At 38.4% G+C, this 22967-nt stretch overlaps 2 protein-coding genes across 3 annotated transcripts in view; both read left to right on the top strand.

The window, feature by feature from the left end:
• Positions 1-3957, top strand: part of mgll (monoglyceride lipase) — a 29481-nt gene extending 25524 nt beyond the window's left edge. For both annotated transcript variants that reach the window (XM_026920256.3, XM_026920250.3), the window contains one exon: positions 833-3957. In XM_026920256.3, coding sequence (XP_026776057.1) covers positions 833-949 — 117 coding nt within the window. In that variant the 3' untranslated portion in view covers positions 950-3957. The remainder of the gene's footprint in view (positions 1-832) is intronic.
• A 5837-nt stretch (positions 3958-9794) lies between these two features.
• Positions 9795-22967, top strand: part of prkar2aa (protein kinase, cAMP-dependent, regulatory, type II, alpha A) — a 28023-nt gene continuing 14850 nt past the window's right edge. The window contains exon 1 of the mRNA XM_026913331.3: positions 9795-11608. Within this exon, the coding sequence (XP_026769132.1) occupies positions 11356-11608 (253 nt within the window). The 5' untranslated portion in view covers positions 9795-11355. The remainder of the gene's footprint in view (positions 11609-22967) is intronic.

Below are 22967 nucleotides of genomic sequence, written 5' to 3'. Positions count from 1 at the left end.
GTATGCAGTACATAGTCCCACAGATACACACGCAGGCTCACAGAGTTCAAATTTAAGGCAAACCAACTAACCCAAACACCAGTTTTGTCAAACAAACCAGTGTGAATAGGTGGTGAACCAAGAAAATGTTGAACAAAGTACCACTACACTTCTGCACCACAGTTCACATGTATGTATACATACTGTGGCTTGCATAAGCATTCACTTCCCTTAACCTTTTCAACCTTTTCAAGTCACCTGCATTCATCTACTCATGTGACTTCTGATGGCTGCTGGTTTCACTAGAACTAATGTAGGGGTTTCACGGCAACAGGAGTGAATACTTATATAATCACAACTTTTAAGATTTTGATTTTCTAATAATTTTGCAAACTATATTCATTTTTCCACCCTCTTCAAAATTAGGGACTATTTTATGTTGGCATATAATGACAATTAAGCCCATTTAATTTTGTAACATTACAAAATGTGGAAATGTTCAAGGGGCTGAATACTTATGCATGTATATGTAAAGTCATGCAAGTCATGCAACATATTTCTGCAGTGTTGTTCATAGCTTTAATATTACAGTCATATCACACCGCATATACAGTACGTTCCTTTCTGGTACACATTGTAAGCATACATTGCTCATAAACATGTGGATGTAATCTACAAAGTTATCTAGCCAGTCAGTCCACTCTTCCCCATGCTCGCATTTTTAACATAACAGAATGAAACACCCTCTATTTGCTTGCCCAACAGACTGTCGAGCTTTTGTTTCTGAATGTGAATTCTTGGTATGTGTGTGTGTGTGTGTGTGTGTGTGTGTGTGTGTGTTTGTGCATATCAGGTGTATGACGGAGCCTACCATGCCCTGCACCATGAGTTGCCTGAGACGGCGGAGTCTGTCCTTCAAGAATTGATCACCTGGATTATTGAGCGTCTTCCCGCCCCCTCTGGGCCTTAACTGTCCATCTTCCCAGTAACTACACCCCTCTGAATAAGCACCACATCTCTCACTATTTTCACCTCTCTCCTCTCTGTTTACAACAACTCCTCCTGCTGGGGTGCATCCAAACTCAATTATGTTCATTATTAACAATCTAGGAGAGGTCAGGGGTCACCACTCTCTCACCTCTGGCACCAAGGTCAAAGCTTTGATGTTAAGTCTGGAGTGTCAGGCTTGTCTCTTTTTTTTTTCTCATTCCACACTTTCTGTCACCACGGGGTGCAGTTAACATGTTATCGTGTCAGTCACCAGGAGTCCCATAATGATCACAGCTGCCCCCAACACCCAGCCTTTCTTTTGTGTGTTGCTACGGTAACAAAGCAGTTGCTCTATGTTGTCCTTCATCTTTCTTTTGATGTTAGGTATTCAGTCCTGGCTGAGCTGCTGCGCTGCAGCTCTGCTGCCCCTGCTGGACAACAGCGGCACTGTAGTCTTCAATCATCCCAGTTACCAGGGCAACACCATAAAATACTAGCAGGGAAAAATGAATCAATTATAAAACAGGGTGTCATGGTAACCAAGTGAGAGAGGACAGGGGATAGAGAGTGATAGATTGTCTGAGGAGCGATGTTAACTGGATGTTCAGTGAGAGGAATGAAGCAGTGAGAGGAAATCTAGAACATGGCAGCTGCAAGGGAATACCCTCAAGCCCTGATCAGTCACAGAGATTAAACCCACACACAATGCTTATGCATATACACACAAGCGGCAAACACACCACCACAAACAGAACATTTAATTGGCTATTTATTTATGATATGACAATACGTCAGACTGTATTATCTGAACCTTGTTTGCTCTTGACTGATTACTGTTTAAATGACTACAGACTGTTCCATTGCCATGTATGGGGGGGGGTTTGTGGTGGCGATGACTGTTCTCTAACATTGTGTCAACAAGCTGAATGCTGAATGTCTATTGGCAGTTGATACCTCCTCACAGAAACAGAAAACATTACATCCCTAATGTGCATTGTTACTGATGTATAGCTTTGTGTATGAATTACTGTTAATCCAAAAATCTACACATTATTGCAATACTTTTATGTTTTTAATGACCTAAATGTGAGTTGGCAATCAGACTGGAAAAACAAGATGTGTAGATTGAGAGAATGTGACTTTTAGGATCCACTAATCTCAGTACTTTCAACTTTCTTAGCACTTATGCTGACAAAAAGGATGTGGGTTACAAATTCTTCTAATATTTTAGAGGACTTTTATTGGGTTTTTTTCCTGTTAAACTCATAATTTCTCCATTAACATTTATTTGAAGGTCTTTAAGGTTTTGCTGGCCCTTTATTTCTTAGAAGTAATATGTTTTATGAGATACTGTAAGTGGGCACAACTACAATATATTATTAGTTATTTTGTTTTGTTTTGTTTTTTTAATATTTGCACAATAATGTAAATACATTTGCATTTACACTATTTTCCTAAGCACTGAAGTACTTGTATATCTTCTTTGTTCAAGAAGAATCTTTTCAACAAAATGAAGATCAGACCAGGAGATATATTATAATATATAATATAAAAGAAATTTGTGTACAAAAAAGTTTAAATGTTCTGGTTCCAAAAGAAGCTGTTATAGCTTAATTTTCAGATTCCTGAAGTTCGTTTAGGTGTGTACATATCATATTTGAGCAGTTTGAAAAATATTACATTAAGGCTGTTTTTCTTATTGCAAAAAAAAAAAAAATTACAGTTACCTAATTTTATAAATCCATACAAGTGTAACAGTACCATATATATCTATTTCTCACATTTCTATCCTTAAAGAAAGACACATACAGTACTTTATGCTATCTCAAGGCTTAATAATACTTTGAAATTCTAAAATCTATGAAAATCCCAATTGTTTCTGTTAACAAATCAGCTATCTTACCATGCTATCTGAGGTGTGTTGCTTTTGGCCTTGTTTTATAGCACTTGGGTGATTCTGGTCCCATTTTTGGCAAATAAGACTGGTGCTGATCTGATGCACATGTACATCTAGTATATGCAAAATTGATCAGAGAGCTTTTAAAGTGATTTTTATCTTGCTCAATACAGAGCACTAAGCTAAGACTCAGTGGTCAATAACAGAACGTTCTTCCCCGTGCAGAACCGCACGCTGTGCAGGTTGTACATTAATCCGGATGTCTCAGGGAGCAAGTCTTTTAGTGCAGCTAATTTCACCCAGTTAATAAAACATCAGCTTTGACAGGTGTCCCATCCAGTTTGAAATTAAAAAAACGGGTCAATAAAATGAATTAATGATTAAAAGAGGCTATAATAAGATTTCTATATAAGTATTTCTATATAGAGTGATGCCATTTTGTAGAAATATGAATAGTTAAAGCGATGATGCTTTACAACTCTTGACTGTTTCTGTAATCATTCAAGAAGACTTGTGAACATGCTTGAGCAACATAGTAGCAGAAGGCACCCTAACAGACCCAGGAAAAGAAACCATCTCGTTGCTATGAGCTGCCACGTCAGATTACATTACAACAGCCTTGTCCTTGCATGCATCTTTAATGATTATACACCATGTAAAATGCAGAGTACTTTCATTCTTGCCGTCTGATACAGAAATGTGCGACTTTTGTGTTTGCAGTATCTCAGAAGCAATGCTATCAATAGCTAGTCATCATTAGATTCGCTCTGTCACAGTAGGTAGCATGGCTTTGAAATCCCCATCCACCAGTGATCACCAGCTATCAGTGGTTTATGATTGGTCTTTTGAAATCCAGTCGTGCAGCACTGTAGGCAGTTCTACTGCAACATTTAATGTGAACTCCAGACTTTGTGCGAGTCTGTGAAGTCAGGTGTGGGAATGTTTATAGACTCCTGTTTGTATATGCATGTAAAATAAACTTTTTAATTTCTACTAATAATTGTAATATAATTCTGAATACAATATTGTGATTGAATTGTTTCATTTTGACATCATGGCCAGTAGATAAATAAATGAAGACTGTTACAAGACTGCAGTGTGTTAATCATTGTTCATGTGCACAGCATATTTTGTTACTACTTAACTTTATGCAAATACATTTAACTCATAGTCACTGCTCTACACGGCATCAGGGCTTTGCTGCTCCAAACGCACCTGATACAACTCATGAAGGGCTTAATAAATAATTCATGAACTGGATCAGGTGTGATGGGAGTCAGGAAGCCTGGAAACTGTACAGGTCTGTAGGTTCTGAGAACTGGAGTTGAGAAACACTGGTCTAGTGGTCACCAAGCCTTCAGAGAGTTAAATTCTAAAGCATATTTTACACCAGCTATGAAATAGCCTTCCAGCTGTTGTTTGGTTGCAGTCTAGGTTGAAAACCTGTTTGTTTAATTGGGCTTTTTGTTAGGCAAAGGTTCATTTCATTCAAATCTGAGGGGTTCATGGGCATAAAGACTTCATTGGGATGTTTTAATGCTATCACCTCATCTCTCTCACACAATCACTCGGGTTTGTTGATGGTGGAATGGTGGGATACTTTATATCCCAGGGTGCCCTAATGATTGTATTAACTTCTTTTTTTAGTTATCCTGTCATAGACAAACCTGCTGGAGTCCCTGCTTGCACTTTCTCACTATGTACACCTTTTTAAACTACTGTAGGATAAGAGCGTACTTAATAATCAGTTCTCTCTGCTGCTGTAATCATGAAGACTTTCCTGTGCTCATCCCAGGACTTTTATCCACTTCTGATATCCACTCTTATCCAATATGCAAACTAAACATCTTTTCAATAATACCGTTGTAGAAGAGCAATGATTTATAATCTCATTATACAGTGTGACCCAGAAGTGGACAGGTTCCCTTTTGTAATCTCAGGGAGATTTTCCGTGCCACTGTCACCACTTGCTTGTTCATTAGGGATCTAAATCTACATTAGGATTTTTGTAAAGTTGCTTTGTGATAGTGTCTATTGTTAAAAGCATTACACATATAAAAATTGAGTTGAATTTTTAACATGCTGTTAAACAGTCTGCTGGGGACGACTGTTGAACTCATCCACTGAACTCGTGATAACTGGTTTGGTGATCATGTTAAAACAGAGCCTAAAGAGCTGGGTCAGTTGTTTGCAATTTCATACAATGAACAGTAGATGGCACCTTGTCACTGTACTTTGAATTTGTAAAATATAAATTTGTCAGGGCTTATAAATCCAAGATGCCTGCTGATATGCTACTATGTCAATATCACTGTTGTGTTGAAAATGGTCCACTACCCAAATAATATGTGGTCAGTGGTGGACCTGTGGTGGTTCCTTCCTGAGCACTTAGCATGGCAATAGTCAGTATACAGCAAACACAAAAAATTAGCTTCTGACTCCCTTTGGGGTTTTTGGGGGGAACCATTTCATTATGTTCAGTGAACATTCTATGTTGGTTAGTAAAGTCAGTGTTGTTCTCAAAACCTCTGGAAACTTAAAAAAAAAAAATTTATCTCAACAGACATGTTTGCCAAAAGTTGTTTTAAGTACTATTTTTGTAACTACCGACTAACCTTCTGGGAATGTTCTCATAACATTCTTTCATGTTCTCAAAACAGGATGTTTACCAAAGAGATTAACAAATTATTGCCGAAGTTTGCCAAAGGATGTGTTTAAGTTTTATTTTTTGAGCACAAACTAACATTCTGGGTACGAATGGCCCATTTCGGTAAGGTTCTAAGGTTCCTGAAGGGTTCAAATTTGGAAATATATTTAAATTTTTACCAGGTTACCAGATGTTTAACATCACGGGTTACTGCAAGGTTGTTTAAAATTTTAGGAAACATTAAAGGAACTTTCTTTGAACCATAATGCACAATGAAACTTGAATTTTATATTTCTGTTAAGAAATCTTTCCTGGAAAACCAAACAGGAATTAAGCAATATTTCAGAAACCAAAAACAAATGCTTCCAGAAGGTTCTGGGAACTGCTGTTAGCTGGGTAATTAAATATTTACAAGGTGCTAGGTTTACATAATTAGGCCAATAAGAGTAGAGCTACCTAATACCTGGTAAACTGGTTAACTCAGTGTGTATAGGTTTTTTATAGTGTAAGGAAGCTTATGGTTTTTTCCCTTCATGTTATGTCAATATTTCTGTCCACATTCTGCACGGTGCTTCCAAGATGGCATGGAGTTAATGAAGTTTCAGAGCCTTTGAGGGATTACTATTTCAAGGTGCGTTTATAATGGTTCTCTGTGATGCCTGTGTGTCCCTTGATTATTCAACTGCTCCAGTTTTCTATGACTGATGGCCTGCCCTAATTCTGTATAGGCCTATCCTTCATCTGGTTTGTTCTCCTGTTTGACTAAATTTAAATATATTCCTCAATCAAACAAAACATTTGCCACTAATTAGCATTGATCTCATTTGTTTAATGCTATTTAGTGACTATTTATTTTCATTCCCTCAAGGCAACACTGGCATTCATGAATGAATTATATAAGGGGGAAAAAATCCTCTGTGTGGTGCTGTTATAGGAAACTAATCAACATCAGGGTGGTGTGATGCTGCGTGACAGGAAGTGGAGTTACTCTTACCAGCCTGAAGTTGACTATTGTCCTATAACAGCACATCCTGAGGTGTTTTATTGCATTTATACAGCTTTTTGTCAATGATTACAGTTTTTAATTTATTAAATAATGACACATTTTTAACAATTTATGTATTATGCATACTGACAAAAGTATGTGGACACCTGACCATCACAACCAGATGTCTTTGTTGAACATCCTTTTTCACAACAGCACAAGAGCGTTAGTGAGGTTGGGCACTGATGTTGGACGAGGAAGCCAAACTGTTGGACAAGGAGGCCAAACTGTGTAGTCGGCGTTCCAATTCACCCCGAAGGAGTTCAGTAGGGTTGAGATTAGGCCTCTGTGCAGATTATTTAAGCTCTCCCACACCAACATCAGTAAGCAATGTCTTTATGGACCTCACTTTGTGCACAGGGGCATTGTCATGCTGGAACAGGTTTGGGCCCCTTGGTTCCACTGAAGTATAATCTTAATGCTACAGCACACAAAGACATTCTAGACAATTGTGTGCTTCCAAATTTTGTGGCAACAGTTTGGGAAAAACCCACATATGGGTGTGATGGTCAAGTGTCCAAAAACCTTTGGCCATATAGTGTAGTTACTTTTAGTGTTGTGGAACATACACAAGACATACACTTGTGATCACTTGTCATGGTATTGAGACACTGGAAAGTGTGAACTCCTTGCTGACCGTACTTGCTGACCGTAATGGCATTGACACTGGACACTCCTTCCAAATGTAAATAAACATCTCCTTGCAGAAAGCTTCACCATATATAAAAGAGTGCACATCTTTATTAAATAAGAACACTTTTTATTTGTTTTTTAGTAGGCTTAGTTTATGTGGCGTGTCCAGCAAACAACATCATCAGATTCAAGAATTCAGTCGAATAGAATAGAACAGAATAGAATATTCAGGACTGTGATTATAATCCTGGTTTACCTATAGCCACCTCTTACATGAATAAATAATGCTTGAATAAATGCTTGATGAAAAAAGCCCTCTAGGGTAGCTGCTACTGTAGATAATATAAAATGCCCTTTAAGATGCCCCTACATGCAAGAAAATGGGATGAAGTGGTCTACTGGGTACCCTTCCAGTGGAGCCCCACTGCATGTAGAAGGTGCCCTTTTTATTTTTTTAACCCCTGCCCGTCAGACAGCCTGTGTCTGCCCCTTGCCTATATGACCAATTAGGAGCAATTTGGGATTCATCCCCATGCATTGTTTCCCCACAAGGGGGCACCTAGTTCCCTTGGTAGGGTAAAAAGAGACAGAGTGGATTTAGACTAGAGGCAGGTTCAAGTCTGTGGCTATGGCAACGCAGCTTTACCTCTGGCCTCGAAATAAGGAGGCCTGAAAATAGTGCAAAGCACAATAGGGGAATCCAAAAACTAAGTGCACTCCTGAGCTAAACTGGGCCAATGTGCCTTTCTAGGTATCTCCAGAAGAAATGGTTGCAATAGGAAGCTTATTTTGCTGTAGTCAGATGGCCTATTAATCAAAGAATCGAGTCATCTACCTGAGTTCTTTGGGTTCTTTGGTTATCCCTTTGTTGGGAACCCTTTCTATGTAGAACCCAACAACAGAGTGTTTCCCTATCAAAAAGGGTTCTAAATATAACCTTTCTTTGTTGAAAGCTAAGAACCCTTAATTATCCAATAAACCCATACAGAACCCTTGAAGAACCCTTTTCCTAAGAGTGTACTCATGAGAACTTAACAACATGCTTTCTTATTAAATGATGTATATGTAGACTGTAGACAGTGCAATATATATAACTGTTCAGGTCCAGGGGGCTAGCAACTACAGAGATATCACAGGGTGGCAGCTGCCTGTCTTAAAATTAGCCTTGGCACCTCAATTACCACCCCAACTGTAACCTCAAATCATATCTCTTAGGTTTATTACTTCCGCATTTCATGCAGATTTAATGAATCACGTCTAGCTCGTTTATTCAGATAATCATTGTTACGTTTTAGGTGCTTTAATCAAATCCCTGGGGTATTAGGAACAACAGAGAAGGCAACACAGTAATGTCTTTAAGCAGATGTTCATTTTGCACCATGGAACAAATCAGATATTCTGCCAATCTGACTTTTTCAGTAAATAATTAGGTGGTGACACAACTTATCAGGGAAGTTTCATGAATTTCTGGGCCTTGTGCAATTCTCTGTGAGACCTGTATTTCTGTGGGAAACCTTAAACTATTCACTATAACGTATGTATGCGGTATGCTGTGATGCCGCCTGCTCCTGTTGTGCTCTTGCCCTGACTTTGGCACTACGTCTAAAACCTAGATATGCCCCTGATCACATCAGGTCCACCAGTAACGCCTCAGGTAGGGTTGCTGTCTCAAAGCTCCAGGGTCCCTGATTTAATCCTGAGATCATGTTATTGTCTGTAGGAGGTTCACTTGCTTACCCCATGTCTGTGTGGGTTTCTACTATAAATTACCCCTAGGTGTGCATGTGTGTATGATTGTCATGGACTGGGTGTATTCCTGTTTTGCGCATGGCATTCCTGGGCTTGGCTCCCGATCCACCATGGTCCTGACCAGGATAAAGTGCTTAGAGAAGATGAATGAATGAATGAATGATATTGAGCACTTTTGAATATTATGAGTTAATGGGTAAATACTATATACATAAATGCATATGCCAGTGATTGCCAAATTTGGTCCTTTCTTAATAGATTTTGCCTCACTACTAAGAACTTTTAGATAAATAACAAAAAAAATGGGTAAAAATTGTTATGCATGTTGTAATTTTTTATAGAATGTACTTCTGTCATGTTTATTCCTTTCTTTTCGTCATTTATATATGTATCTGAAGAACCTGAAGAACTCACTTTCCTCTTCTTTTTCATTTTTAATGGAGAGTGTGAGCAGATGTACAGCTCCAGTTTCCAAAACTTTCCTGTGATAGTTGTTAGTTAGAATGTAATACAGATTAGGATCCTAACCTTGGTCCTGGGATATCCCCTGTCCAACACACTTTACTGCTCTAACACACTTACTTCAACCAAGGAAGAGCTGTTAATTAGCTGTTTTCATCAGGGAAACCACTAAAATGTGCAGGACAGTGGATACTCCAGGTCCAGGGTCAGGAACCTGTGGGGTAATCCTGTGCAGCACAAGCTGTCATTTTATCACTGCGCTTCTAAATTCTCACAGCCACGCCCATTCGCACTACGGATTCGAGTGACACCTTTGAAAGTGTTCTGATTGGTCCATTTCGTTGTCAATCAGAGCTGAACGCTTCGTTTGCTCTGTAAGTATGTCGGTGTGGCCACACCCCCTAAAGAGCGGCTCGTGGAGCAGAGACAGAGAGCCTCGTCGAGAGGCAGAAACGGGCAAGACGAAAAAAAATACGCTTCTTTTTTTGTTTTTCACTAAAATCAGGAGGAAGTCTGTTTTTGACGTGCAAGCCTTTCTACTGCGGAGTGCGGCGCTGAAAAACAAAATCAGGATTGACACGGAGGAGCGAGTTTTCTGCAGATTTTCGTGGTTGGATTCGCTCGGCTAGTTTAGCTAGCCGGCCTAGCGTTCACCTCTGCCCGGGCTGCCCGTCACCATTTCCCGGTCTCTGGCTTGTGGAAGGCTGTTGTTAGCGGTACTTAGCTGACCGGTTGTGCAATTGATAGCTAGTTATCGTTTATGGGGCGTGTTCACTGGAAGGCACGGTTTGAGCAGAGACTGACCAGCTTGTGAGGACGAGCTAACTAGCTATCTGTCACCCTGTCCCACCCTCCCTGCTTCTCTCTCTCTCTCTCTCTCTCTCTCTCTCTCTCTCTCTCTCTCTCTCTCTCTCTCACTCACACTCACACACACACACACTCCTTCTCTCTCTCTCTCTCTCTCTCTCTCACACACTCTCTCACTCTTTCTAGCTAACATTAGCTAGCTTCAGCACTTAGCCGTGTTAGCAAAAGCTAAGCTTGGGTGGCCACTTTTACAAGGCAACTCTACAACATAGCTACCTCTGCTAAGCTTCTTAAACTTCTGTAACGTTAGTGAACATTATTGGTGTTTCTTTATATTAAAAAAAAACTGTTTAGTTGATACACTGGAAGGAAGGAAAAACGAAGCCCAAAGTGCAAAGAGCAGTAAAAGCCGAGCGTGTGCTATCAGAGAGTGAGATAAGCCAGTTGTTTGCTTGCAGCTTGTCTTGACATCAGTGAAAGGAGCCACTTGTTTAGGGGAACCGCCAAATATATAAAAAAAAAAAAAAAAACCCAGACACGTGGTTAGTTACTTTGTAATTTTTAACTCTTAAACCTCCCTCAGTGCAGTTTGTACCTGGTTAAATACTGAAATAAAGCACTCACGTATAAACAAACAGAAGTCCGGTAGGTAATCCATTGGCCTTAAAAGCTTGAGAGCTTATCCATGAGGCTATAAACACCAGGAACCAAACAGTTATTATTAATATATTTTTATGCCGGAGAAATTGTCTAATCTTTTTTTGGTACAAAGAAGTAAACTATATGATTGTCAGACTAATCTGGGCTACTGGCATTTATGTCAACTAGTTCAGTTTTTCTCACTTAAATTTTCTGAAGTCTTTTGTAGGCCTACCTCTTAACACCTCACTGTATGTCCTGTTAATTCCTCACTGGGATACGGGACATATGTTATTCCCCCTTTTTCCACTGAGATTAGATCGAGACCTACATAAATAACCCTTAACTTGTTACTTGCTCCTTTGACAGCAAGCATTTTCAGTACTGCAGCCCGTCCACTACATGGACTGATAAGGAGACGTATATTTATATTTTTGTACCACCGTCCAGAATTTACAGAAATAAATATATAGTTGGGTATCAGGATATCAGCATCACCATCCAGCCATGAGTATTGAGATCCCGGCAGGTCTGACCGAGCTTCTGCAGGGTTACACGGTGGAGGTGCTTCGCCAGAGGCCTCCGGATCTGGTCGAGTTTGCTGTGCAGTATTTCACCCGGCTCAGAGACACGAGGAGTCAAGACGGATCCGGGGCCCCTGCCAAACCCGCCAGCAAGGGAGTGATGTTTGATGGCGAGCCCATGCAGACAGAGTCTAATGGCGAAGATGATGAAGACGAAGATGACTCTGACTTTGAGCGTAAGTACTAAACAAAGTGCCCAAAAAGGTTCCATGTAGCACCCTAAAGGAGTCTGTTTTGTCCCCCTGGAAGAACCCTTAAGGGTTCTCTGTAGAACGCCACGGGGAAGGGTTTTCCTTTCAGATACGGTTAGTAGAATCTTTAGAGCCTGTTGAAGGCTAGAAGAGTTAACCATCCAAAGAACTGTTCAGTCTATATGGCACCACCTCTTTCATAATCATGCTCCGACTGTTGGTTTAAGCGGTTCTGCACTTGACATTTATTTATATAGACAAAATGTGTCGCGTGTTCTGTGTAATCATACAGCCATTATGAACAGGCGAAGCCAATATGCACAGTTGCCATGGCGTTCTGTCATTCAATGAAATGATGGGCGGTGTGTTTGTGTGTGTGGGGTGGTGGGGCTGGCACAGCGCTCACGCTGTTCGTAACCCTGTATACATCTGACACACGAATGAAAGACAAAATTGATCATTTTAACCATTAATACGTGTGCGTCTGTGTTGTGACCACGTGTATATGGTGTATGGATTGGATATTTGACAGTAGATTGGCGTTTTGTATGTGCAGGTCCGTGAATGGATGGTATCTGGTCATTGAGAAAGGAAACATATTTTTCACAATGGTGAAACGAGCGCTCAGGGTACATCAGAGCACCCCGTATTCTCTTTCATGTTTCTCTTCGCTCATCATGATGCTCTGGTTTTACTGTGTGTTAATTGCTCACATTAGCATCATTTAAATCAGGTGATGTATTGAGGTAGGGAGACATGACCAGGAAGGGCTTGTTTATTAGCACAATAGTCAATTTCAGTTTTGTTATTAGAAACCTAGGTTTGAGCTGATCACAGTTTGTCTGCATAGCAAGTTACCAAAGCATTGATCTCATTTGCACAAACCACGATTATATTCTTGACGTGCTGTTTTTGGTTTTGACAATGCTGCTCAGGAAGGGGAACTAGTCAGTGTGTTCTCAGGCATCTTCAACATAGACTTAAGACCCTGCATATTTCAAACCGTCAACAATAATCCCAGTCCTCAAGGAGATCTTGGGGATGTGTCTCAGGCTAGTGGCACATACTTCATTCATCACAGAAGGTTTTGAAAAAAAAAATAGTTATGGCCCAGGATAATATTGAGAATATTTGACATTATTAAAGTGTTTGATGTACCCAAATAGAACAGAGATAACACCAGCGCTGTTCTATTCTGGGTAAATCAAACACATCAAGGCCGTAGCAGCAGGATGAGTATCACTGACTGACTCAGCAGCTGTGAGTAAGAACAAATATCTGGACCCAGGAAACATGCATAATCTTTCTCAGTGTAGAACTGTACCACTGTCTGTCACATGCACTGGTAGTAACCACATCATTTCCCTTCTCATTTGCATACACTTAAACTCCACTCAACATTTTGCCAGCTCAAGTTGAAACTAAATGACTTCTGGCTGGTTTGTCACCTCATTGCTGGTGCAGGGTGTTGCAGGGTTAGACTTTCTCACAAGCCGAACAGCAAAGTCTCTTCCGACACACTGATCATGAACGTTGAAATTCCTTAAAGATATATTCTTCATCCAACACAACTCATGATATTGACTCAGACATTAAATTTGTAGACACCAGCGGGAAGTCTGAAGTCAAGGCCAGAAGATAAGGCCAGATGTAGCAGTACTGGTGTGGTGCAAGGATAAGTACTTATGCCTGAAAATTAGCCAAAAAAAAAAAAAAAGACTGTGAACCTAATGAGGAAGAAGTGAACACAACACCTAACCTCCATACATCACCTGTTTTGAGTTGGAGAGAGTGAACAGCTTTGGCCCCTTCCACCTGTATATGAATATTTTTGAAAAAAAAATTTTCCCTTTGCGTTTTGGCCTCCCACCCACACGAAAACAGTGTTTTGGGTCACTGAAAATGAAGCTTTTCAAAACCAGACTTCAAGGTGGAGAAATTTTCATGTTTTCATGTGGCTGTGAAAATGCATGACCTTTGCTGTTCTGCAGGTGTAATGAATGTGCCAAGTTGTTCAGGTTGCTACTTTGTGGTCTGTAATTTCCTATTTGATAATGTGTTTGCAGTTTAATTTAGCTTTGTTTTGTTATTACACCGTCATGTGGAGAATATGATGCTCTGTCTATTGCTTCTGAATCCACCACTCCGCTGCTACAAGCCGCACTGTGAACAGAGATTTCAAATACGACCAAAGTGTGACCTTTAGCAGTGGTTCCACCTCACCATCAGTCCACACATATGAATCCTTAGTTATGTCATTTTCAATCTTAGAAATTTTGGTCAGCTGTGACCCTGCATAACTGCAGTTACTGAAGATGATAAAGCAGTTACCGAGGATGGATGGATGAATGAGCAAATTTTTTTTTCTTCTTCTTTTTTTTTTTTTTTTTTTTTTTTAAACGCATTTCGCCTTCTCTACCATTCAGTACACATGCTCGTAATGTTACTCTTGTGTCGTTTGACAGAAGTTTGAGTCGAGTCAGGTCATTTTGTTGTCATGTGCACTGCAGTGCAATGAAATTCCTACCTGCATGTTGTTCGTCAAGACTACACACAATAATACAGATATATACCAAGTTAGTATGAAATACTTTCGCCACCTAACTAGCTGGCATGCTCATGAGAGCGCGTTCAGATCATTTGCTTGTGGATGGTGTTCACGTCAATTAAAAGCTCTTCTCATAATATAACAGCTCCCACTTTGTCTGGATGGCAGACTGTAGCTGTAATTCCTGAGAAGACTCAGGAACTTTGGACTGTTGCCCAGAATTTTCAGCAGTTTACACCATTGAGAGTATCTTCATCAGTTGCCTCATGCTACTCTGGTACAAAAAGCATTTAACCTTTTACACATCAGAGTATTTTTAAACAAGGGAAAAAACAATATAGGCCTTGTTCACTTCTGGGATTAACATGCATCCTGGGTGATCAAATCACTCTAACCACATTCGGAGGTGGTCCGGGATGAATGTGGCCGCATCACATATGCAGTGTGAACGTGAATGCGTCACAATGCATGGACCAACAAAGGACCAACAGATCGACTGTTTCATTGCCCAGGATGCATGTTAATGCCCAATGTGAACGGGGCCACAGCTTTTTTAGCCCTGGTTTCTGATCGATGTGTGACTGTGTGCATGTGTACGGAGGTGGCGGAAACACAAGCGTGAGTGTTTGTATACTCGCCTGCATACCTTATGTCCAACTAGGAGATTAAACTAGGAGATACATCATCTAGATGGCACGTCATCCCGCTCCAGTAGGTTTCCACATTGGCTAAAAATGTTTAGTAATTTCATGCTAGCTATTCTGGGACACATTTGTTACTGTGCAGCAGTATAGAGATGTTAAACACATAGACAAGCACCGTTAATTTCTCTCTGAAACCTTCTGCATCTGACGGAAACTATGACCATGTTGATTAAATTTAGCTACATAGCAAGTAAAAACTTTTTTCCATTTGCTAGGGGAATAACTGTTTTGAGAAAGTCAGTTGGGAGTAATTTGCTTTTCTTGTTCTGGTTGTTGAATCTGCTTGTCCGTTGAGGAGCGAATTAAAAACTAGTAGTTCATCGTACTTATTCATCCAACTCTGTTCTTTAAAGCAATAATCAACTTTGAGAAACATCAGCTATTAGATTTGAAGTAGAGTTAATAAATTAGTGTTTGGATTTCTTTTTAGTCTGTTTAGTCTAAATGGTTTTTTTGAAGTCATTTAAAGGACAAATAAAGTAAGAAGTTAATGATGCAGCTTTAGTGTACACTCAAAACCAAAAATCTTGAAATGAGCACCCAGGAAAAAAATAATAAAAAGTTTTCTTTTTCTGACTCATGGGTTCTTTTGAGAGGCTTTTTTTTCTTAAATAAAAGACATTTAGGTAGCATAACCCACTTGGTGCATGAAATGGGCAGTAAAAATCCAATTAAATGAACATGGCTGGTGGCCTGCCTTCAACAGTTGGGGCTTAGCAGTCAATCAGAAAGCGACTTTTCCTGTTTGCGCCATTTTCGACTAAACCGAAACATTTACTAATGAGGTATCCCGGAGTGGAAACATCTGGAAGTCCTTTCCTTTACGTACACTCAGAAAATTAGTTTGAAACTGAGTCAGGTATTCATTTATGTCATTTGTAAGCAGGAAATTTGTTAAGAAGTAGAAAAAGAATAGGGATAATCATGTCTAAAGATCAGGCAATTATTTTACTATGAAGAGGTGGTGATTTACCATAAACCAAATTACAAAGTCTAATGCTTATCTACTTTTTATGTAATTTATAAATGTGTAACTCTGACAGCAGTGCTGGCTGTATTCAAATCAGAAGCCTATATTAATATACTCTTTCTTATATGTTATTGTTTCTATAGCGACAACTAATTCACAGTGACTTCTATACACTCTATAGCTAATAATAAATTAAAAATGTATTATTGTTAATATTTATTGGTAACATTCAGGAATGGAATGTCCCAAAGCTTAAATCTAACTATAAATGTTTAAAATGTATGAGTTGTCAATCTTAAATAAGTAAATTGTAATCGCTATGGTATAAGGGAAATAAAGCTCTTTGCTCTCTGCTGCTGCTGTATGAAAATAATTTATTTTCTTTAACTGCACACCCCGTCGTGTTTTATTCCTTACATGTTAGTTTAGCAAATAATGTCAAAGATCCTCATAAAAGACAAACTTGCCACAAGTAGCACTTTTGTAAAGACGTCTAGCTCGTTCGTTATTAATATAATGATGTTTGGGCAAAATGAGTTTGTAACAGAAATGATGCACTATTGTTAGAGTTGCTTTATGACTTTTCTTTTCAATTTTCATCTGTTTTTTTTTTTTTCCATCATGTTTGACGTCAGATTAGACATTCTCCAATATAGGTCTCATTGTTCTATAACTTTCGTCTGTTTTCTTCATCACGTTTGACGTCAGATTAGACGTTTTCCAATATAGGTCTCATTGTTCTATTATAACTAGCTGCCATGTTTGAGTTGTCATAGAGACAGCACAACGTGTCACCAAGGGATACATCCTTAAAGCACACAGAACCCACTGACATCATCAGCTCACACACATTTCATGATGATAAAATGACAAAATGTAATTAATCGTACATTCAAGCTTTCAGCATTTAATCCTTTTATTATATTCATACACTATAGCCGTGTTGAATGTGTGAAAATCGTAAATGTCATGATTGGTCTGAAATTGTTTTGCATAAAGAGAACTGTTCTGATACACTGCACATGTAGTTTTGGGCTGATTTTTAAACGCATTGTTTTATTCCCAACCTTATTATGGTGTTGTAACTTTTTGGCAATTAGCATGAGTGTTAAGATAATAGGAGTGACAGAATAGCAAGCGGATTGTTGTCATGCAGGGGTAAATCTCTTAATCGTATTACAATCATGTGAACTATTATCTAATATGTGCATGTTCCTGAATAGGTTATGGTACTTTTTTCAATGCTAGTGCTTACTTTAAAGACAAAACGAAATCAAAACTCACAATTTTTTGTTATTAGCTACTGTTCTCAGTCAGATGATTGATTTATCTATACTGATCTCTTAAAAGTCATGGTTTTATATATACATATATATGATGTGATATTCACTGGAAGGATTAAAAAAAATAACCAGTCATCAAAAACATATTGAAATGCCCACTTTTTATATGCAGATCAAAGTCGATTGTAAAAAACACACAATTATTTTGTTTCACTTGGAAATACATCATTTTGTGGAAGAAAACCTGATCGAATTTCGGTTTCACATTGTCTTTAGCATTTAAATTTGAATCCTATGTAAAGGAAAATGTTTTGCAGCTAGTTCATACAGGTTTGGTGAACGGTGATGGTGTTGGTACTTTGGATTATCAGTACCAGTTTTAGTACCGGTTTCAGTCAGAGCACTATAGCCATAATTGAGGTACAATAAATGGTTTACAGTATGGCTGTAAATGAGATTTCTGCTTAGTCCAGCAATATGGATTTGTCTTGTGCCCAGGCAGGGTAGTTGAGATAAGCCAGTGGTGAACCTTGGAACGGAGGATGGAATGATCATGGGTCACCTGCACCATAGCAGCTGAACTATTCGTGTGGGAGTGGTGGAAATTGTTATAGCTCTGTTTGACATGCAGTCAATTTGCAATGTTGGCTTGTGTTATAATTAAAATGTGATGTAGATCATTTGGAGTAGTGTGTTAAAGGTGTTTGTAAGGCACATCTCAAATCAAATCTTCTTAACTGGAGACTTCTTAAATTCTCTGTAGTAACAGCAAGCCTGTTTTCTAGTCTTATTTCCCTTTAGTTCTCAGTATTGTGTGAACTCAAGAATTAGGTTCTAAATTTAAAGTTGGAAATGTGTAACTGCAGTCATTCTGCACTTAGTTTTGCATATGGGGACTCTTGACCTTGTTGCCTGAAGCGGTTAGAGCTCAACAAATATGCAGAGCATTTTTGAACAGATCTTTGCCAGCAGAGAGCTTTTGAGAGCTTAAAGATGGAATTTTGTGAACACAAACTGTCCATGTACAAGTAAATCCAAGTTTCTGATATAAGCTGTACTGGACATTGTGGTGATCTAACATTCAAAGATTTCTTCATGGGAACTGTAGTCTTGTTTTGCTTGTCTGTTTATTTGTAAAACCTAAAATCACACACACGTTGGTGGACTTTACAGTCCTTTAATAACCAAGAACACTCCAGCATAAAGTTGTTTATTTTGGCCCAATTATGCTGACTCAGAAATTCTTTGGTCGGGATCCCCGCTACATCCTTCGTCTAAAGTAGGACAGCATAGGAAGACACAAATCATGAGACAATGATGGCAATGGCAAAATGGAAAGGCTAATGGACAGAATAAAAACATTCTTACTACTACAAGCTCACGTTCTGTTTAAGTGACATTTTGTGCATGATCCCAGATCACGCTGATTAATGATGTAAACAGAGCGTAGAAATTTCTTTAAACGCAAGTCTGTTGAGCTTCATATAATCTGACACGGAGGACACATTACTGCACAGTCTGTAGAATTCTGCCAAGATTTTATTGAAATCATCTCATACAGTATGACAAGTAATAATCTTAAAAACAAAACCTAAAACCAGTTTAAACTGGTTTAAACTGGTTTTAGACAACAAAAAGATCCAAATAATCTAGAAAAAGGTAAATCCTGGGAAGGGCCTTTCAAGCAGGAAGCCCCTCTGGGTAGGTTTCGTGTAAAACACTTGACAAATGCAGAGACGAGCTACAGAATGTGTACAGTATGTGCACGCTGGTGCGTATGTGTGTCTCTTTCATTCACACATACATGCAGAACAGTGTGCTTGGTGGTAACTGTGATGCAGTGTGATGTAGTTCCTGTCTTTAGAGGGATATGCAGCTCTTTTATTTTTAAAAGTTAACTTGGAGTGGAATGGTCTAGACTCCCTGACCCAGTTTAAACAAGAGATATCTTTTAATTACATAATAAATAATTGAAAATGATGAAACTCCTGTCAGTATCTTTCAAATCTGTTGTTTTTACAGCAACAATAAAAGTTAAAAGAGAGTATCTGGTTTTCTTTTTTTCTGGAACCCACAAGGAGACCACTTTTCTCACCATTTTAATTCAAGAAACACTTTGTTTTCCCTCTTCAGGTTCCTTGTACCATGTCAGGCAATGTGGATTTCATTAGTTGAGCTTCAGCTGTCACAACATTGTGCTTTTTTTAACTGTGAGAGAATTTTGGTCATTTCTTTTAGCAGAATCGGCACAGAAATGTTTAACAGAAGCAGCTTAATGGAGTAAACTGTTACATGGTCCTTTCCTGATTTCATATCCAGGGCACTGGTTTAAAGTCAAGTCAAGTCAAGTCAAGTGGGGTTCTTCTCAAAAGCAGGGGTTCTCAAACTTCTTGTAGTCAGGGACCACTTTAACTGTAAAATAAATTTTATTTAATGTAATATATAAAAATGTATATGTTATATTATAAAAGTTATATTTTATTTTATGAATATAATGCAACCATTCAGATATTAGGCTCATTATTAAAATAAGTACAGTAATATTCTGCCTATTTAATGGAGCCCTAGAGTTTTTCACAGAACACATTAGGTCAAAGTGGCATTATTTATAGGTTGACTTGTTTTTGAAGAACCCCATAAGAATATAATAATGGATAATGGTGGATTAAGATTTCCTGTTTAAAAAATAAATAAATAAATAAATCAGGGAAAGCATGAGAAGCACTGGTTTAAAGGAATACTCCAACGCTTTTCGGCCTAATCTCAATCCACTACATCTGTAGCCAGTGATTGATTACCACAAATATAAGCTGAGAAAATAACCCTTTTTTCTTGAAACAATAATGGACAGATAATCAGACATAATGGGATCATATTGAAAATTAAGAATAGAGAAAATTGCTGCATTTATTGTTTCCAAGAGACTGAGGTCCAGCCATTATTGAGCTGAGGGGCTGGCAGTGAGGATCACTGTGTTACTGCAATATGCAACATTTTGTTTTGATTTGTGAAATCATAAATAAAATACACTGCCTTATGGATTTCAACAATAATTTTATCAATTTAATCAGCTAGGCCTAAATTACAAAAACTATTGATGAAAGCGAGATCTTCAGCACACTGTTTTAAGTGATATGTTTTTAACTAACATGTTTCTAACAAACACCATCTCTTCTTAATAAATACACTATATGACCAAAAGCTTGTGGAAACTTTAAATTTAAAAACTCCTTTTTTTTTTCTGCAGTTGCATTTGTCTAATAATGTATACACTCTGGTGTAAACTGATATTGTCCAAAATGTTGAGTAAATCAGAATATAACAGAATAATTTCAGACTTATTGTCCATCATTGCTCTTAGACTCAGTTTGAAAAAATTGTTGGGATTCTCCAAGATTTGCTGGTGTACGATCAGGTCTATGTTGTCATCTCTTTCATTGTAAAGGAAAGGAAATAGCGGTGTGAGGGGAAAATACTTCTGCAATATCATACACAAGCATTGCTTTGTTTTGTCAATTATGCTGATTAATGGCAAAGCTGCTGCCAGTGGAATAATTGAATCTGTCATTGTTTTCCGCTGTCTCTGTTCTGCAGTGCGTTAACACTGTCTCTGCTGTACAGTGTCATTTTGACACGTGCGTCTGGGACACTCATCTGTCTTGCCCCCGAAGTGGATGGTGAGACTGTAGACAAAGAAGAAGCAGGGCAGGATCAACTCTGCAGTGTCTGTGTGGTTATGTTCCCAAGTGTACACACTAATTGCTTGTATTTTAAGAGATACCTTTACCTAATGAAGTGCTTTGTGAAGAAGTCAGCACAAACTGCTGTGACGTCATGTCCTAATTCTCACTTAATGTCACAAGGGGCTGGAACGGCTAGTCCATCCAGGAAGGCTAAATAACACCTATCACTCATTCATAGTGTTATAGCGTTTGTCACGTGATTTTTTTTTTTTTTTTCCCTTCTTTTCCTTGCTCTTTTGGAGTTGAACATATTACTTGCCATTGCATGAGACTTCAGCAGTGATGGCTCCTGATTTACAGTTCATTTTACTTTTGTCACAAATGTTTGAAAAGTATTTACCTGAATCAGGGCTTAATGATTTCCTAATGAAATATGAATCACGATTTTTTTTTTTTTTTTTTTTGGTAAGCTGACAGTTCAGATGAGAAAATGATTCTTTGACCAGTTTTGCAAGGAATGATATATATATATATATATTTATTTATTAAATTCTTACATTATGTTAACAGAGCGTGGTAGCTACATGTTCCTAGCAGATAGCTGTGATATGATGGCTTGTTTGCATTTTAAATTACTGACCTTCTGGCACATTTGTAATGCAATATTCTGCTATGTAGTATAAAACTTTAATCATATTAGGATCCCATGAGCACTGTGTCCTCCTAAAGCTAAAATGAAACTTGCAATATTAACAGCTAGTTAAATAATTAACTGTGGCAGACCATATCTGTTCTGCTGAGTGTGACTCATAAGCCTCTACGATCTTGTAAATACGATCTTGATTAAATGTGTGCCACTGCCAAGTTTTGAGTGGGACCATATGTGTAGCCATGACTCCGTATTCATTCATTTTATACATTTAAGCTTAGTCACTGTTTGTTTAGTGAATGTGAATTTAAAATCAGAACGTGATATTAAATATTTGTTTGGGACAAATTTGTTCCTTCTGACTACAAGCAGGGGTTTAGGGCATTTGAAAACTTCACACATGGCTTAGCTTTACAACGTTGTTTCTCCTTTTTTTTCTTCTGTAGACTCATGTGTTGTACAGTTGTGATTGTCACAGTTAATAAGGGGAAGTAGTGGGACTGTTTTGTTGCAATGGCTTTGCCTGAGTGCAAATGCAGAATCGACGCTGTTCTTGATTTTGATGTCATTGAGAAACTAATCGAGACTGTGACTGTAATCCCATTTTTGTGCAGTTCTGTTGTAACTGTATTGCTATCCAGAATATATTATTCTTTATTCTTTATTATTACCTGCGTGTGTGCGCGTGTGCGTGTGCATGTGTGCTCGCATCATTCTTTTGTCAGGCCAGGATAATAATCTGGACTTTGGTACTTCCCTGTTTTCTGTCTTTAGCAACAGTAGAATGAGGAAGAGAGGACAAACTCACCCATCGTTATTTGTCTTTCACACACTCGTGTCTCAGTTCAGAGCCTGCATTCTGGCTGCTTTGGTAGCATCATGAGTTTCATCTGCGAAATAGCATCATGCTGAAAGAGATTGTAACAATGAGACAGTGATTAAGTGTGAGAGTGCGGGTTGTTTTTTACTACGGCTGAGTGAAGCGCTCTGTTTATAACAAAGGTTTATATTGTGTACTGACGGAGAATTTTTCAAGTTGGTTTATAATGAACGTAATGAATGAGTGTTTGCAAAAATGTTAAGGGTATGGGCCCGTATAGGTCACTCTAAAATAAACTTTAGTTCAGGGTTGTATTTCCACAAAGCTTAGTGGTAAGGTCAGTGCTTACAGGATAGGGAAAGGCTGCTACGTTTATGCTCCATTGTTGAAACGTTATATTCATCTACGCAGGGTTTGACATTAAGTGGTCACGGGCAACTGGCCAAGCATATCACAAAATAGATTAAAAATATTCAGTGTCCAAAAACTATAAATAATTAATGGTTGACCTAAAGAGGTGTATGACCAAAAATATATCAATTTTTTTTTTTTTTTGGTAATAAACCAATTCTTTCTTTACAAAGCCACATAAGATGCTCAGATAACCCTTTTGGACAGAAGCTTGCACAGTGATGGTTTGTTAATGCTGTTTTCTTTCCATCTAAAAGGGATATTTGGGCTTTTTGT

The sequence above is a fragment of the Pangasianodon hypophthalmus genome, chromosome 8 (assembly GCF_027358585.1).
Source record: "Pangasianodon hypophthalmus isolate fPanHyp1 chromosome 8, fPanHyp1.pri, whole genome shotgun sequence".
Classification (NCBI taxonomy): Eukaryota; Metazoa; Chordata; class Actinopteri; order Siluriformes; family Pangasiidae; genus Pangasianodon; species Pangasianodon hypophthalmus.
The sequence above is the reverse complement of the archived record's forward strand: the minus strand, read 5'-3'. Positions and strand labels throughout refer to the sequence as shown.